The 16,273-nt window shown below is 41.0% G+C and overlaps 1 protein-coding gene across 3 annotated transcripts in view; it reads left to right on the plus strand.

Moving 5' to 3' along the window:
• iqsec3a (IQ motif and Sec7 domain ArfGEF 3a) overlaps positions 1 to 16,273 on the plus strand; it is a 43,914-nt gene that overhangs the window by 23,934 nt on the left and 3,707 nt on the right. For all 3 annotated transcript variants that reach the window (XM_077545650.1, XM_077545651.1, XM_077545652.1), the window contains 9 exons: positions 4,067 to 4,228; positions 6,139 to 6,261; positions 9,339 to 9,505; positions 10,808 to 10,947; positions 13,199 to 13,324; positions 14,577 to 14,676; positions 14,752 to 14,910; positions 15,160 to 15,249; positions 15,615 to 15,658. In XM_077545650.1, coding sequence (XP_077401776.1) covers positions 4,067 to 4,228; positions 6,139 to 6,261; positions 9,339 to 9,505; positions 10,808 to 10,947; positions 13,199 to 13,324; positions 14,577 to 14,676; positions 14,752 to 14,910; positions 15,160 to 15,249; positions 15,615 to 15,658 — 1,111 coding nt within the window. The remainder of the gene's footprint in view (positions 1 to 4,066; positions 4,229 to 6,138; positions 6,262 to 9,338; positions 9,506 to 10,807; positions 10,948 to 13,198; positions 13,325 to 14,576; positions 14,677 to 14,751; positions 14,911 to 15,159; positions 15,250 to 15,614; positions 15,659 to 16,273) is intronic.

Below are 16,273 nucleotides of genomic sequence, written 5' to 3' on the forward strand. Positions count from 1 at the left end.
CCTATATAGTTGATTTTACACACATATCTAATGAGTTTACATTCAAGATGGAAAAATAAAATTAAGTGCATTCTTTAGAGCTAAGTTTCATAGAAAGGCGCACGGGCGCTCTGCAAATTTGACCTAAAAAAGGATCTAAATCTTAATGACAACCTCAATAATAAATATTGTTTAGATCCATTCAATATATGTTGTGATATTTGTAAAAGCTAAATTTGACAGCTGCTGAGTGTGATCCCATTATAATGTGTGGGTGTATCAAATGTTATGGTCATATTAGCAAATCAAGTCGGATGAAATAAATTCAGAAGAAATGCCAGCGATATGCAAATGGCTAAACTCGTCATTAGTGGTCGTCGCTGTGCATTTCTGGATGTAATTTGACATTCCTCTGGCGACACTTGGCTGATCACCTCCAGCTTGAAATGTTGTTAATGTCTCCATCGTCGCTGTTGTGTTGTCACGGCAACACGTCTGTCAAAGCTCCTTGTCGAGATGGATCCTCCAGGAGCAACGACAAGATTTCACTGCGATATAGCCCCAATTAAGGCTCCTCACGCAAATCTGGAAGAGGCAATAAAAATGCGACCGTAAAGCCGATTAACTTGTGCTTTGCAAGCGTGATGCTTGGAACAAGAGATGGGGGAGGAGGCAGTAGGAGTGCCATAAATAGAAAGAGGTTTGCACACTTTAGAATAATAATGTTAAAAACACTATTTATGGTAGATAGGGGCAGAGCCATTCAGCTATCCAAGTTTAACAAAAAAAGGTTTCTTCAAATGTATGTAACTTAACTGTTAACACTCATTATTGTTTAAAACAACCAAAATTTAATTCTTGAAGTGATTTAATGCTGCACAGCTCCTGCAGAGTTAGGGAAGAAGCATCGTTTTAACACTCAACAGACTGTTCAAGAGAGTTAATAGATTTGTTTAGTGCTGTCACTATTGAATATTTTTAGAATTGATTAAGCTATCAATTATTAAATGAATTAATCGGCTAATCAGTTTAATTTAATTTTGCATTAAAGTGTATTATAAAAGCATATTTTCCCTGATTACGGTTTATTAACCAGTGATTGGTGGTCATTTTGTACTTCATGGTGATGAAAAAAAATAATCGATTACTTGCCGATTAATTGATTAATTTGTTCTCATGAGTCATGTGTAAAACTAACAGAACAAACCAATAGTATTGATTTGTTAACTAAATGAAACTGTAATTGGACATACGAGGTTTGCACCTGACATTAGCACGTTATTAATGGCATAAACTGTAAATAAACTGCAAACTAAGAACTCTATAATCTATACATCTATACATTACCCTTGAAAATGTTAATCCTAAAATACTAGCTACTAACTGAATGGAGCAAAAAAAACACATGCAGTAAACACTAACCTTGGAAGCAACACCGCATAAATGTTGCTTCCACCCGACATACAAAGATCTTAGTCTCTCAGTCTCAGTAGAGACTTTTTTGTCATACATTGCTTCAGCGTACTTTCTTGACACTAACAGCTTTCCTATTAGCCAGGCTTTTGGCATCATCTTGTGACGTCTTCGGGCATTACAGAAAATGCACAAAAAGTTGTAACACTTCTCACTGGTGCAGTCCAAAACCATTTTAAATGCAAATGATGATCGTATCAATGGTTAAACCAGTTTTATTGGCAGCTAGTTCATGTCCCCTTGATTTGTTGGACGTATTTTAAAAAGGTCATGAAGAAGTGGACACACTTGTGATGGGTAATGATGAATAATGTGCCGTGCGTTTAAGGGGAATAAGGTGACGGAGAGTCTGTTTGCAGTCTAAAGATAAGCACACTTTTAATCAATTGGCTGCGAGGAAGGAGAGCGCCGGGACTGTAAAACAAGAGGCAAATCCAGCTCCAGGCTTATTAGTTCCACCACACTCTGCTCTAATAACAACAACGGGGTGCCCATCTTAAACAGGCCCACAAGCTTCGGGCTAACCTTGTCTATCCTTCGACGACGTAGGCCAATGAAAGTGGTCGTTGGGTTCCAGAGAAATTTTGTGGGGGGCAGGGGTTGTGTTGGAAAAATTTACTTTTTGGTGAATGTTTTGTGTAACATCATTGAAAGACACTTTCATAATAGAGTCATATAGTACTACTTTATTATTTCTAAATGTTCTCAGATTGGCTGACAAATTACAGTTTAAAATGTCCATCAATTGCTCGTAAAGGCTAAAATTTTAAGATGCCAAATTAGGATGATGTTTCAAACAAAGACATTTGTGAATCCAAGCTTGTCATTAGTAGTCATCACTCAGGACATTTATGCTTTCCGTACTTGTTATGATATTGTTATATGTTAGCATTTGCTCAATTCTCATTTGAATTTACATCTGAACCTGAAGATGTCAAATCTGTCTTGGCACTTTTTTTTTTTACGCAGTTTGATAGCTTGCTTTCTGTTTCAAAGGAGATCTAACGGGAAAATGTTTTGCATTTATGAGATGCAGGCGGACAAAAAGGTATAGAGGCAGATGAAGTTGAGCGTTGAAGGACTGACAATGATGGCGGGGAGGCGAGAGATTGTCAAGGGCGATGAAGAAGCAGTTAGTAGGAGGCAAATGTTACAGTGACACATTGCTCTTCATATGTGGCATTTACTTTTTCTTTAATTGCCCTCCCCCCCACTCAAGCTGTGCTGATTCAACATCTGAGTGGGCAACAATAACGTCAGGAAAAACATTGTGATGAATCGCCATCAGATAAGTGATAAGATTGAGTGTGTTGATACAGTACAACAGTAAACATAATGCACTGTTCTATTTGAAGAATGTGAATCAATGCCAATTAACAAAACAGTCTGCAAAGGTGCAGCATTTTCCAAATATTTTTACAAGTGTGTGTGTACGTGTTTACAATCAACATCTTGTCTCCACTTCTGCCGTGTTAAAGACCCTGCGAATAATTGCAATTGCCTGCATCCAGATGGTAAGCGGAGGAAGGCTACTTATTTCATGAAACCAAACACGGTGGCCCTCGTCACACTCTTTTGGATGTTCACACGAGAATTATGTTAAAAAATGTCCCAAAACCCGACTAGTAGCTTTTCAATTAGTAGTTTAGCCATTTGTAGACTTACTGAGGCGAAAGTCGCTGGAAAACCTTCAAATCGACCATCTAATGCAACAAAACGAGCTAACCAGAATATTCCAAACAGCTCACGGCGTGATGCAGAGATCACAATATTGATCATCACTTTGCCAGGATTGCCTCTCCCTCATTCTGCGCCACTTATCCACAATTCGTCTCGAATTTGCCACCCCCCACCCCCACGCTATTTACTGTCACAAATGATAATCAACGTGTGGGATCGGCGCTGGTGTTGGGAAAACATCAAGTAATCTGCCAAATTTGCTCAGCGACACGTCAGCCGTCAGGAACGTGGGCGAGCAGATGCTTTCAGAGCCGGGACCGCCGGCTAGCTCATGCTGCCATTTGCTCACATCTGCTCTGTCTGGTCCTCCCCCCCTGACCATCTATCCTCACCTAGCTAAACCCATTAGCAGGGGCAGGCGCGCTGTTACGTAAAAGGAGAACACAGAGGGAGGGGCACGGCATTCACGTGCTTGTCTCCCTGGAGCATCTCTCCTCAACTTTTGTCTAATAGCTTTATAAATGCAGCGGGCACTGGGAATTTTAACCATTTGACCTAGAATATAAGGAGTAACATGATCAAAAGTTAAATAACAATCTGAAGTCTTGATTTTTACTCCTGTGGCTAGTTGCTAATGCTATGCTAACCACCATTTCTCACGAGAGAAATAAACGTTTTGACAAGAGTAAGTCCACGTCCAGCTTGCGCAATTTACATTTTTCTTTTGATTAACGTGACCAGTTATTAGTTTTAACAGCCACTTCTTACAATAGAAATATTGGAAATGTGTATACACAAACTTATTAAAGAATAAATGCTATGCTATGCTAACCCATGCTATGCTACAATGCTACTGAAGAGCTTCTATTTTATGGTCATAAAAATGATGATGCACCAAGCTAAGACACGTCTTCATCTTTCTCATCTTGACTAGGAATCCCGACAAGGGCCTTCAGTTCCTGATCTCGCGTGGCTTCATCCCGGACACGCCCATCGGTGTGGCCCACTTCCTGCTCCAGAGGAAGGGTTTGAGTCGGCAGATGATCGGCGAGTTTCTGGGAAACAGCAAGAAGCCCTTCAACAGGGACGTCCTCGAGTGAGTGGACGCCTCGTATGAGTTCGTCTCCGTTGCCTTGGGGATGTAAATCTCATGCTGCTTGTATGAGATTTACATCCCCGAGGCATTTGCATTTAAATGACCACTTTTGATTTGAGTTGCTGGCTCATTTTCGCATCGTCTTAATGGCCGATTTGACATGGTGATACATCAATTCATTTCGATGAAATCAGAGGAAAGAGGACACAAGATGCTCATCCTTCACAGTCTTTATGTTCGGCAGAATGGAATTTGCTTAATCCGTTTTCATGACGTGAGTGTTGTTGTACCTAATGTCGTGTCATGCGAGAGTCGGTCTGACCTCTAATGTGTCCCCTGCGGCGTGTCGGCGATGCATTCTCCGCGCGTTTCCTTAAGCATAAACCACGTGCATAAAAATGTCGCAAAGTCAATTAAGCCAAATTGTGGTCACGGATTTGGCCCGCAGGACTCGTTCCATTGATGGATGTTGATCAGTAAGATTCTTGTCTGTTTCCAGCCCCGCGGTCGTCTACTCAAAATTCGCTTCCATCTGGCGCCGTGTTGCTTTTTATGCATTGCTGTGACGCCTGCCTGACTGCCAGCTTCGTAAAAACGTACCTTTTTAAGACCCGACAGCTGCGCACTGCCCGGCGACGTTGTGTATGTAGCGACATTTTGTGTGGAGGGGCCAGCTGTAGTGAGTCTTGTCTGATGTTACATAAGGAGGAGTGATGGCCCAGGAGGAAGTAACAGGAGGTGGCGCCGCCATGTCAAATAAGACACACAATATTAGCTACATATTGAGTTCATATTAAATATTTCAAACACATAGAGGAGGAAACAAGTTTTATACTACGTATTGACACTATTTTAAACATTATTTTTCATCAATTGATCTCTGGCTGAGTTGATGAAAATTTTGCATTATCATCAGAAGAACAAATGTGAAGTTTTACTGTCACACTGAAAATTTTATTTTAAAAGAAATGAAATGTCAACCTTTAAAAAATGGACAGCGAATATTTAGAGGGGAAGTCAAACAGCAGCAAGTAACAAAATGGCCGCCCCGTGTGATGGATAAAAACGTGTGGATTTTGCTGCTTAATGAACTCATATTCCACAAACTAAATCTTAATCAGAATGCCGTGTTTTGACTAGTGGGGGCGCATACAACATATTATAAAGAAAATTATTGGATTGAATTCCCCTTTGAAAGTTTATTGTTAAAAAATAAATGTATAGTGTTGTGGATAAAAAAATAAAATCCTTGTTCTGATGAAGAATATCTGGAAGACATACTTGGAGGAAAAAGTTGTGCAGTTTATGATCTTTGCGACAAGGTCATGAAGTGCTTCACACCTCCACCTTTCGCTGTTGTTCTTGAGCAGACTGGTGTCACTTCCTGTGTAATCGAATTAACTGTTGCAATTCGCTGTTAAAAATACAACAAATACTTAATGTATACATATATAAATGAAACTAAACATGAAAAAATGGATACAAATGTATAAAATGAATTTAAAATACATATGTATACATGATGTTTTAATGAAGCACAGGAAGAAAAAAAAAAAGAGTCCATTAAAACTTACTTCCAAACCTCATTTCACCTGAACCAATTTGTATCCAGCTTTCTGTGAACTTATGTCACTAACTTTTTCTTTTTTTTAATGAAGGTAATTAAGATTTAGTTGTCAGGTGTGAGGAGGATTTTCCGCTTGGGAGATTTCCACATGTTTGGTTGCCAGCTGCATCTTTATCCTCCTCCATCCCACCTCGCCTGCGTGCGAATGTTCGGCGTGGTGAATTAGAGAGAGCCCTTATCTCCAGTCTGCATCCCCCGGGCTCATCGATCCCGTTGCGTTCATGCACACTTATTACGTTTTGGCTCACTTCGTGCTTCCTCTTACCTGACGCTACCTCAACAGCTGCGTGGTGGACGAGATGGATTTCTCGGGCATGGAGCTGGACGATGCACTGAGGAAATTCCAGGCCCACATTCGTGTCCAGGGAGAAGCCCAAAAGGTGGAACGTCTCATCGAGGCTTTCAGGTAATTAGAAAGTGGTTTGCACAATTTTTCCCATCGTTCTGTTGTTAGGGTATGAATTTTTTTGCCTTTGCTTTGCTTGGTTCTGTCAGTGAGCTGTCGTGTTTGTTTTTTTTTGCGTGTCTAAACGCCAGACAAGAGCATAAACAAGAAAAGCATGGACTATGACAATTAGGTCTCAGACACAGATGAAGCACTGTAGGCGTTTGTTTTTAAAGGAGTATATTTTAATTTAAAAATAGTCCCCCCCCCCCCAATTATTGATTATTTCATCCATTATCCAACCCTAGTGAGGATGGATGGATGGACGGATAGGTGGAAAGATGGTTGTTCTTCACTTTGCCCTCAAAAGGCATTCTTTTTTTAGAATATATATATTTTTGTATTTAAAAAAAAAACGTTTTGGCATCAGAAACTAAAGAAAAAGAGCCATGCCAGTGTGAGGTTTGCAAATGTGTGTTGGATATTCCCATTGCAAAATAAACACGACTTGATGCTGTCTGGCATCTCTGGGCTAAACAGCCACCTGTCACAGTTGCCCAAAGTGAGACGACAAGGAGGTAAACAAAAAGTGTGGCTCGAGACCTTGGCACCGGCAATACCCGGGCATCTGCGTGTTAGAGCAGAGGCGTGAGAGCGGAACCAACCTGAGGGGGGTGGGAAGGATTGAAAAGGGCAGACAAACAAAAGAGGGTGGAGGATTTATAAATAACCAGTGTTGCGTAACACCCACTGGCTCTTCATACCCTCCCCTGCCAACCCCCCTCTTTTACCCCCCTGCTGAGATCAGAAGCTCCTTCAAAAACAAGCGGGGGGGACATCTCCCAAATATGGTGGGCATGGCACGCTGCAGCAGCAGCCTCGTTGTTTGCTGCGTCAGTGGACAAAATGAATGAGCAAAATGGTGCCTTCTGCTCATGTATACACTGTGTATTTGCATAACTCCAACTGTATAAAAGTCTTGAGATACAAGTTAACTCGACTTTAACTCAACTCAATTTATTTCTAGAGCACTTTGATAACAACCGCAGCACTGGCAAAGTCCAGTAAAGCTAAAAACATAAAGCTAAAAATTTAAATAATAATGATCATACAATAATAGATAAGTAAAGAAAATGCAGTACTGTACTACTAAATATACTATTTTACCCCCTTAAGATACACACTTATTTAAAAGCTACAGTGTATTAGCGTAGCTCCCGTATGTGTGTATTTGCTGAATACCAGCACAAGCGAATAAGTCCCACAGCCAGTTCACGTAGCTCAACAGTCCCGTAAAACGTCGCCATAACCTCCGTGTGCAAACGATGACTGCTCAAATTAACTATAACACTACACACACATTTCCTTCTTTTCTTGCTGTCTGATTGCTCACACATCGTTGTACTGTTGTATTATTTATCCTCGAGCTGGGGAGTGTTCATACTTTATGCATTTGACTGAAATAATCCCTCTCCACTGGGTGTATGCACGCGCACACACACGCACACACACACACACACACAAACAATGTTTTCGACTGGGGCCTTTCTTATGACACACCGACTATATTTGGTAGTGGGTTCGAATGTTGTGGCGCTCCGGTAGGATGTGCATTTATGCTCTCCCAGTGTGCACATACTGTACATAAAAGCTTCTCCATGTTTAACTACAGCCGAAGACCCAGTGGAGCGCTTTGTGATGCATGATGCCTTCAAACCGGTAGGACAAATTGGTTTCAAAGCCACAGAGAGGAATATTTAAACATCACACAAAGTCAAATTAAAGCAATAAATCCATACTAGCTTTCATCTGCTTCGACGGCTTTCTAATACTGTATAATGCATCTGTTTAATGCTGTATGATGCATCTGGTTAATGCTGTATGATGCATCTGGTTAATGCTTTTTTCTTCTTATAGTGCAATTTTAGAGTGAGTCGAGCATTCACGCTAATTAGGATCGCGCTAATTGTGTGGATTTCATGCCATGCATTCCTACTTATGTGACTGAAAATGTATTAGAATGTGTTATTGTCATTCTATTTGCTATTTACACTTAATCTTCATGCAACAGTTCAACATGTTTGTGCAAATATAATTGCATACATACATCCAAATACTTATGGGGATAAAAAATAATAATGTTTTGGAAAAAAATTAGAGCTGTCAAACGATTAAAATTTTCAATCAGATTAATCACATTTTAGAATTTTGATTAATCGCTTAATAAAAAAAGTAGTTTTTTTAATCTAAATCCCCCCCCCGCCGAATTTGAAGAGCACCGGTTATGTGTTAATTATTTTGACAATTAATGTTATGAGGACGTCTTCAACATTTTTTCATCCACTGCACACGCTCATCCTCCTCTTTTTCTAATCAGTTAATTACTTGCATAATTTAAAATGGACAAAAAATACCCCGATATTTTGACATGAACAAATATTCTTAACGTGATACACAAACATTCATTAAATGCTTTACTTTAATGCATGAAATTTTGTTTATTGCTCAAACACAACCTTTTCTATCTTAAACGTAGCCATACGCTGTCACGCTAAAGGCTAATCTATGGTCAAAATTAATAGTGCGATTAATCTGCGTTCATAATTAATGCAATATTTTTGGGGGATTAATTACTCATTTAACGCTTTAACTTTGACAGCACAAAAACATTTTTTACCTAAGTAGGGCTGCAGCTATTGACTATTTTTTAGAATCAATTGTTCTGTCAATTGAGTAATCGGACCAAAATAAAGTTTACATTATTAAACAACAAAATGTGCTTGTGAGGTGCTAGCACTGTTATTGTTCAATCACTTGTACCGTTCTAATGTTCCACACTATATCTGTGACTTTGAGTGTGCGTGGCTTTAAAAGGCGGGGTCTTGCTTGGTGAGTGACGTTGGAGTCAGCAAATAAGAATAAGTTGGTGGGTTTGAGCTCAGGTTAGCGGCTGGCTGTTAACTCTCAAGTCGTTAGTCAGTCTGTGTCTTGACTGGGTGCCGGAACTATTTGTGGCCATCACGACTTTTGTATTTGATGTCAGACCCGTATTTGTCCAGATTTCCATGCTCTCTGTCTCTATTCGTGACTCCCTGCAGCCAGCGCTACTGTATGTGCAACCCTGACGTGGTGCAGCAGTTCCACAACCCTGACACCATCTTCATCCTGGCTTTCGCCATCATTCTGCTCAACACTGACATGTACAGCCCCAACATCAAGCCCGACCGCAAGATGCTGCTGGAGGACTTCATACGCAACCTCCGAGGTATGCAATCAATCAATCAGGCCTGCGGGAGGTCGATGCTCATTAGATCAAGCCGGAAAATCCATCCAGGCATCTTACGCAAATGAAAATATGCCGCGCCGTCCCAGCTGGTTTATTTGTCTTTGAAGTTTTTTGCGTCATCTCTCCATTCACTGGCCTTGTTATTATTTTTGTTTTGGGGATGGAGCCCCCTCACCGAGGTTGAGTAATTGTCTCATTTAGGAGGCCGCCATAATTTGAGCCAATCGTCTGAGCCTTCAACAGACCTGATACACCTTTAAAAAACCTGATTCAGTGGTGAGTGGGGAGTATCGCAACATTTTGACCCATGATGCGTTCAGGTGTCAACCCTTCGCTCGGCTATTAACCTCCACTCCTGTGACCTCATGGCATTATTAAATGAAGACAGCAGAGGTTTGGGGACATGTGTGGGGAAGGATTATTATGTTTCTCTTATTTTCTTTAAAGGCTTACTTTTGTCCAAATAATGAGTGAAAAGAAATTGTTAAATATTTAAGCTGACTTGCATGCGCTTAGCTGAGTACTCTAATGACGTTGTCAAGTTTGCTAGCAAGATATGCCTTTACCCCGAAAATGCACTGTCCCTTCATATATGTATGCTGGCGTGGCCACTTAAGAGTGCCTCGTTGTCAGTCATGAGTGCACGCAGAGAAAGAGGATTTTATTTATTTTTTTGTGCCACGTGACAGCCAGTGTGTGGACAGTGGCTTTGTGCTGTTGTGGCCGCTTTAGGGTATCTTGTTGTTGTGGCGGGTAAAAGACACGTAATGATCTGGTAGGATATATTCCAACCACTGGAGGCATTAAGCCAGTATATTTTCATGGCTGAAACATAAGTAGCAGTAGCCTCCGTTTTTCCAGGTTCTAGTAAAGGTATTTTATTGACAGGTTGCGGACACGCCCATAGTGTTTGAGAGTGGAGAGAAGGGCTTGATTTTGAAGCCTCTTTTTATTATTATTTTTTTAACTATTAAAATTTGGCAGGATTAACAACACTCATATTTGTGGTATGTCAAGTTTACTATCATTATTTATTTTCACTCTACATGGCGTTTAAAACGAAATTATGTTGGAGTTTGCTGCCTTAAAACAAAATAACAACAAGCAGCTCTTGTTTTGAAGTTTTAGTTGTCACTCCGTCTCCCTTCAATCTAGTAAAGTAAGTAAGTAAGCAAAAATCATCTTGTACGGGTTTGGATTGACAGTACATGCACCGATAGTATGTTTTTTGTTTTGTTTTTCTTTTATGTGTCAACATTTGCCCCGTGTTTTTTTTCCCAGGCGTGGACGACGGTGCGGACATCCCCCGCGACATGGTAGTGGGCATCTACGAGAGAATACAGATGAGGGAACTGCGCTCCAACGAGGACCATGTCACCTATGTCTCCAAGGTGGAGCAGTCCATCGTGGGCATGAAAACGGTGAGGAGATAAAATTCCTCCCCCTCATCCCCGCCATGCTCTTTGCCTCATTTCTTGGACAACAACCATTGAGGCGGTGCCGGATGACGATTTATCACAAGTGCTGACACTCACGCACTTTCCATGCCAAGTCAGTCATTATTCAAAGCCTTATCACTATCACCTAGCTTAAGTAGTGTTAGCGGAGCACATTTGTTATCCATTAGAAGGCAATGAGTACCCCAAACTCGTTACGCCAGCGCCATCCGTCTTTAAGCACCGCTTGAGCCGGAATGCTTCTCAGGCCATTTTAGGTGAAAACTTTTGAATGCTTTTGGTGTGTGCTGCTTTTGTGTCCAGACAGAATGCAAATACCCGGTTGATGAGAATTTCTTGTTCAGAACGTCAGCAAGGTCTTCTTTCATTCAGAGTGAAACATTTATCCATACGCTTTTGCCTCGCATGTCGGGGACTTTTAAAGTCAACTGCAATTCAATGTTCTAAACTTGACCCTCCTGTTATTCACATTTAACAAAAGTTTTTCTGGCTCATCTCCTGTCGACTTTCTCAATGACATTGAGACTCCGATTGCTGCCATCTAAGTCTGCCCCCTCCTGTGTTTTTGCCTCGCGCCCTCCCTCCGCCTGCAACTGTGTCAGTGATGGATGGGTCGCCATGGGATGACAGAAGGAGTGTAGTCAGAGCCCTAAATGATGGATCAGGAAGTGACTCCTCCTGCCTACAAGGAGCTGTCAACTCCACAAAAGGCAAAAGGAAAATAACATTTATTGTGGAGTGGATGCTTTGTGGAGTTTTATTATGAAGAGTCAAGTCACATTTATTTACATAACCCTTGTTTACCCCCATCTAGGCAAGGAAAACCTCATACAGTAACTTAGGTGTTAATATGGTTCGGTTCGGCATTTTGGTTTCAATGCACAATGTTTGTTTGTTTGTTTGTTTGTTGGTTGGTTTGTTTGTTTTTGTGTGTGTCAGTTTTAACGTAAACTTCAAATGGAAGTGACAAATAGATTGCCTGAAGCAAGCGCAAGAGTTAGAATAGGCGCGGAGGAATACTTAAAAAAAAAGTGTGCATTTGGAAGACTGATATGGTCTCTATATTGTGAATCTACACAAATTGCTGATGCCGTAAAAATTCACTGTAATGGCTTTCTCCATTATGGAAGTTTGGCGGGTATGAATATTTTAGTCATCACTCCATCTCAAATATTTGGCGCTCCATAAATACATTTTCTGTCCATTTAGGGCAATCTCAATGGGGTCATCCAAGTTCTAATGATGTCATTACGTGCCTCTTCTGACACAAGCTGAAATGAAAAAGGAGGCGAGTAGGAAATGTGCGCGATCGCCGCGGTGACAAGCAGAAGGTTGTGCAAATTATCTGCAGGGATGGTGGCGGAAAATGAAAAGTGGAAATGCCGGGCATGTATTCTGATCTGATCACAAATGAAATCCGGCTGTGCTCATGACAGCCCTTCCATTTCTTCCTTTTTATCCAAGGATATAATTGGAGCCCTGTACCAAGGCAATTTTTGTGCAACCAAGCCTCTGTTGTGATGAACCTTTACATGACCCCTTTTAATCGAGCACTGTGACGGGAACCGCACAACCCACAATCGACATGATCCGATTAGAGCAAGAAGAGGAAGCTGGCCCGTCATCTTTATGTATCTAAGTGCCATCAAATGTTGTTTGAACTGTGCAATAAATTTAAAATGCTTGAGCTTCAAGTGCTTTAAATGGTTAAATTACTAAATAAAATGCAGTCATCATCAGGTTCGATCACCTTCTAAGTGTTGCTCTAGCAACCCTACAATGAGTATATATAAGCAGAATGTTCATTTAGTCTAGCAGAAACCTCCTTCAAGGCCAAACTGTTAAGAAAAAGTGTTTGTTTCTGCCTTTTTGTTCATTGGCAGACTACTTCCGCTTTAGGGTGACAAACAGATGGGCAGAGCTGTTGTTGCAATGATGAAAATGAATCAGATCCTCATCAAAATATCTTTTTATGCCCAGCGTGTCAACCATCTACATAATCTTGCTAATTGCTGTTTTACTGTGAGAAAACAACAAAGGTATTCATCCAGAGACCTGAAATGACTGGTGGGGTTTTTCCCCCTCAAGAAAAATAAATGTCAACCGTGGTTTCATCCAACCAAGTAGCAGAAATGAGCCACTATCTTTTTAACAACAAAGTTAAGTCTCCACGGTGGTGTGCGGGCATTGATTAGTTTTGCCTGAATGTCCGCAGGTGCTGTCGGTGCCTCACAGACGACTGGTGTGCTGCAGTCGTCTCTTTGAGGTGACGGACGTCAACAAGGCCCAGAAGCAGGCGGCGCACCAGCGAGAAGTCTTCCTCTTCAACGATCTCATCGTGGTAACTTAAGAAACATGTCTGACTTCCACTCCGCCACATTTCACGTGACAAATGACAGTTTAAACCTCCCTCTTGCGTCGAGCGTGTGCCTTAAAGCTTCTTATACTGTTGTGACACCTCCTTGAATTCAGACATCGCTGCGTGTTTCTTCTAATAAAGTAGAGCAGGGAAGATCGGTCTCCCCTCACCCTCCCCGAAGAGCAGCCGGAAGATGCGGCAGGAAAAAATTATTTGACTCGGGCCACGGCACTAATCAAAGACTTCATGTCGGGCATAATTATTGTTCTCATTAGGAGTCACGTCGCGGGTTATCGTTGAGCAGCCGTCATTATGCAAAATGCTGATCTCACACAAAGGGTAGGACGAAAGTAGTGTCCTCTTAATTGGTGGCTGCGGGGGGAAAAAAGGTTAAAAGGCACATTTTGGGCTGAATTCTTTTTAGTTTTCATGAAAAGTTAGCAGTTGGGTGAATTCTCGTGATAAGTTTACTGCCCGTATCTGCAAAGTGGGAGGAATGTCACCACAAAGTCACAATGATTGCATTTCATAGGGGAACAAAGCTTTCATTTGAATGTACATCATGTAGGTGTAACAATGCAATTATATTTTGCTTTATATTGATGTTTCTGCATTTGGCAATTTATTATTATATTATATTATTAGTATGGGATTTTTTTTAATGGGCTTTAGGTGAACTGATGAATACACACACGCTCGCACGCACGCACGCACACACACACACGCACATACACATTCTCACCCACATACAAAAAAAAGTGTATATATATATATATATATATATATATATATATATATATATATATATATATATATATGTGTGTATATGTATATATATGTATATATATTTAGAAAAAATGAGGAAAAAAAACATTTTTTAAATTTATTTTTTTTAAAAAAAGGAGAGCAATGATGATGTCAAATCGAATGAACAATACTGAGCTCTCCTTAAAAAAAAAAAGAGAGAAAAAATATATATATATTTTGCTTTATATTATTTAGAATTCATGACTTACTTAACACGTTATAGAAATTTCAATTGAAAACATTTCCAGCATTTTTTGGGGTGTGGGGGGATAAATTAATGTAACAATATTATAGGACTTTTTATTATTTGGACAATCAGAAGCAAGAAAGAAATTTATGCCAAAGACAGACAAATCAATTTTCTGTTTGATACTTACTGATAGTTTTCCTTAATGTATTTTTTGTTGTTGTTCGTGTTCATCCATAGATATTAAAGCTTTGTCCAAAGAAGAAGAGTACTGCGGCCTACACGTTCTGCAAAGCGTTGGGCCTTCTCGGCATGCAGTTCCACTTATTTGAGAATGAATGTGAGTCACCGTATTTGCATTTTGAACCTCACTTAATTGGAATTTGCTTTGAATTTGACCATTTCCCCCCATCAGACTACCCTCACGGCATCACCATCCTGTCGCCGTTCGGCTCTGACAAGAAGCAGGTGCTCAACTTCTGCGCACAAAGCGCTGAAGAGCTACTCAAGTTTGTGGAAGACCTGAAAGAGTCCATCGCAGAGGTTTCAGAGATGGAACAGATACGTATTGAATGTAAGATTATTTTTTCCCCACTACTTTAAGGGGGGCATGTTTTGGTAAATTGAAGCTAAGCAACATTACATAGTCAGCGTGATTGGCGGCGACGTGCAATTAGCATCAACCGTGGCGTTTAATTACCACGATGAAAAGCTACGTCGTGATCGGACGACGTGGGAGGTGCATGTCGACGCCTGTGTAATGCCACCGTGATGATGATGAGTGCTGCGGTGCGTGTCTTATGCTCTCTCTCCCTCACTTTAGGGGAGCTGGAGAAACAGCAAGGGGCCAAGACGCAACCGATCAACAACGGCACGCAATTGGAGGTGCGGGGAAAACATGGCAGCACGCCAGGTAAATAATATGAGGCTATACTACACCAGTCATTCTAAAAGAGAAAAGAGTATTTTAGCTTGATGCTAACACTCAAGGCAAAATGCCATAGACAGGCTGTCAAAACTAGCATCGATGTGGTGATGTTATAACATCCCCAAATGATATCAAACACAAATGGTTTAGGACAATAAATACATCTCTAAATTACTGTGAGTGCTATTTTTCTTAAAACTTTATATTTTTAAAACCTGTTGAGTTTTTTTGTGACGTTTTGTTTGCTAGTGTGCCTTGCAATTGTTCTAATGTAAAATATGTGCCTTGGCTTAGTCAAGGTTGGGAACTACACAACATATTGGGGTAATAATGTAACAATGTGGCTTCAGGAAACCAGGAGGTGGATGACAGAAGTGGACAAAATGCCGTGGAGGTGAGTGCTTAACGACAAAGCCACGTCCCCTACAACAGGTAAGTAAGTGCTCAAGCTAGCGTAGTGAGGAGTAAACGGGATCAAATAGGCATCAAGTAAGAGTGAGTCCGTGGGGGAAAAAACAACAACAAATGGATTTGGATCCCCATTTTCCACCCATCCAAACGACTGGGAAAGCATCTCGTGCAAACAGAAGCCATCTCAACTACATTACCCAGGAGGCTTTGCAGTCACAGGATGACCTTTTCCCGTCCCGCTTCTCTGCGCCAGTGCGCCCCCCGGAGGCAAAGGACACGCACGCAGCCTCAAGTTGACATTGAATGTAATTTGGCTGGCTGTCTTCCTGGTGGCTTAATTAGATATTGAGCTTCTTCTTTTTTTTGGCATTGATTTCAACCTGTAATTTGAATTACCTGACATTTGAGATTTCAAATGATTTTCATTGTGGGAGATTGTCCTCTTGTCCTTCCACACAAGGGCTGGAGTAAATGTCAGCGGCTGGTGGGAATGAAACGTTAGCTGTCAAAGCACATTCATCCGGGAGAGGAGAGGGGAGTATTGGTGTAGGGTGGGGGGGGGGGGGGGCAGAGTGCAGCTCTTCAGTCTCCATCCTTT

The sequence above is a fragment of the Vanacampus margaritifer genome, chromosome 15 (assembly GCF_051991255.1).
Source record: "Vanacampus margaritifer isolate UIUO_Vmar chromosome 15, RoL_Vmar_1.0, whole genome shotgun sequence".
Taxonomy (NCBI): Eukaryota; Metazoa; Chordata; class Actinopteri; order Syngnathiformes; family Syngnathidae; genus Vanacampus; species Vanacampus margaritifer.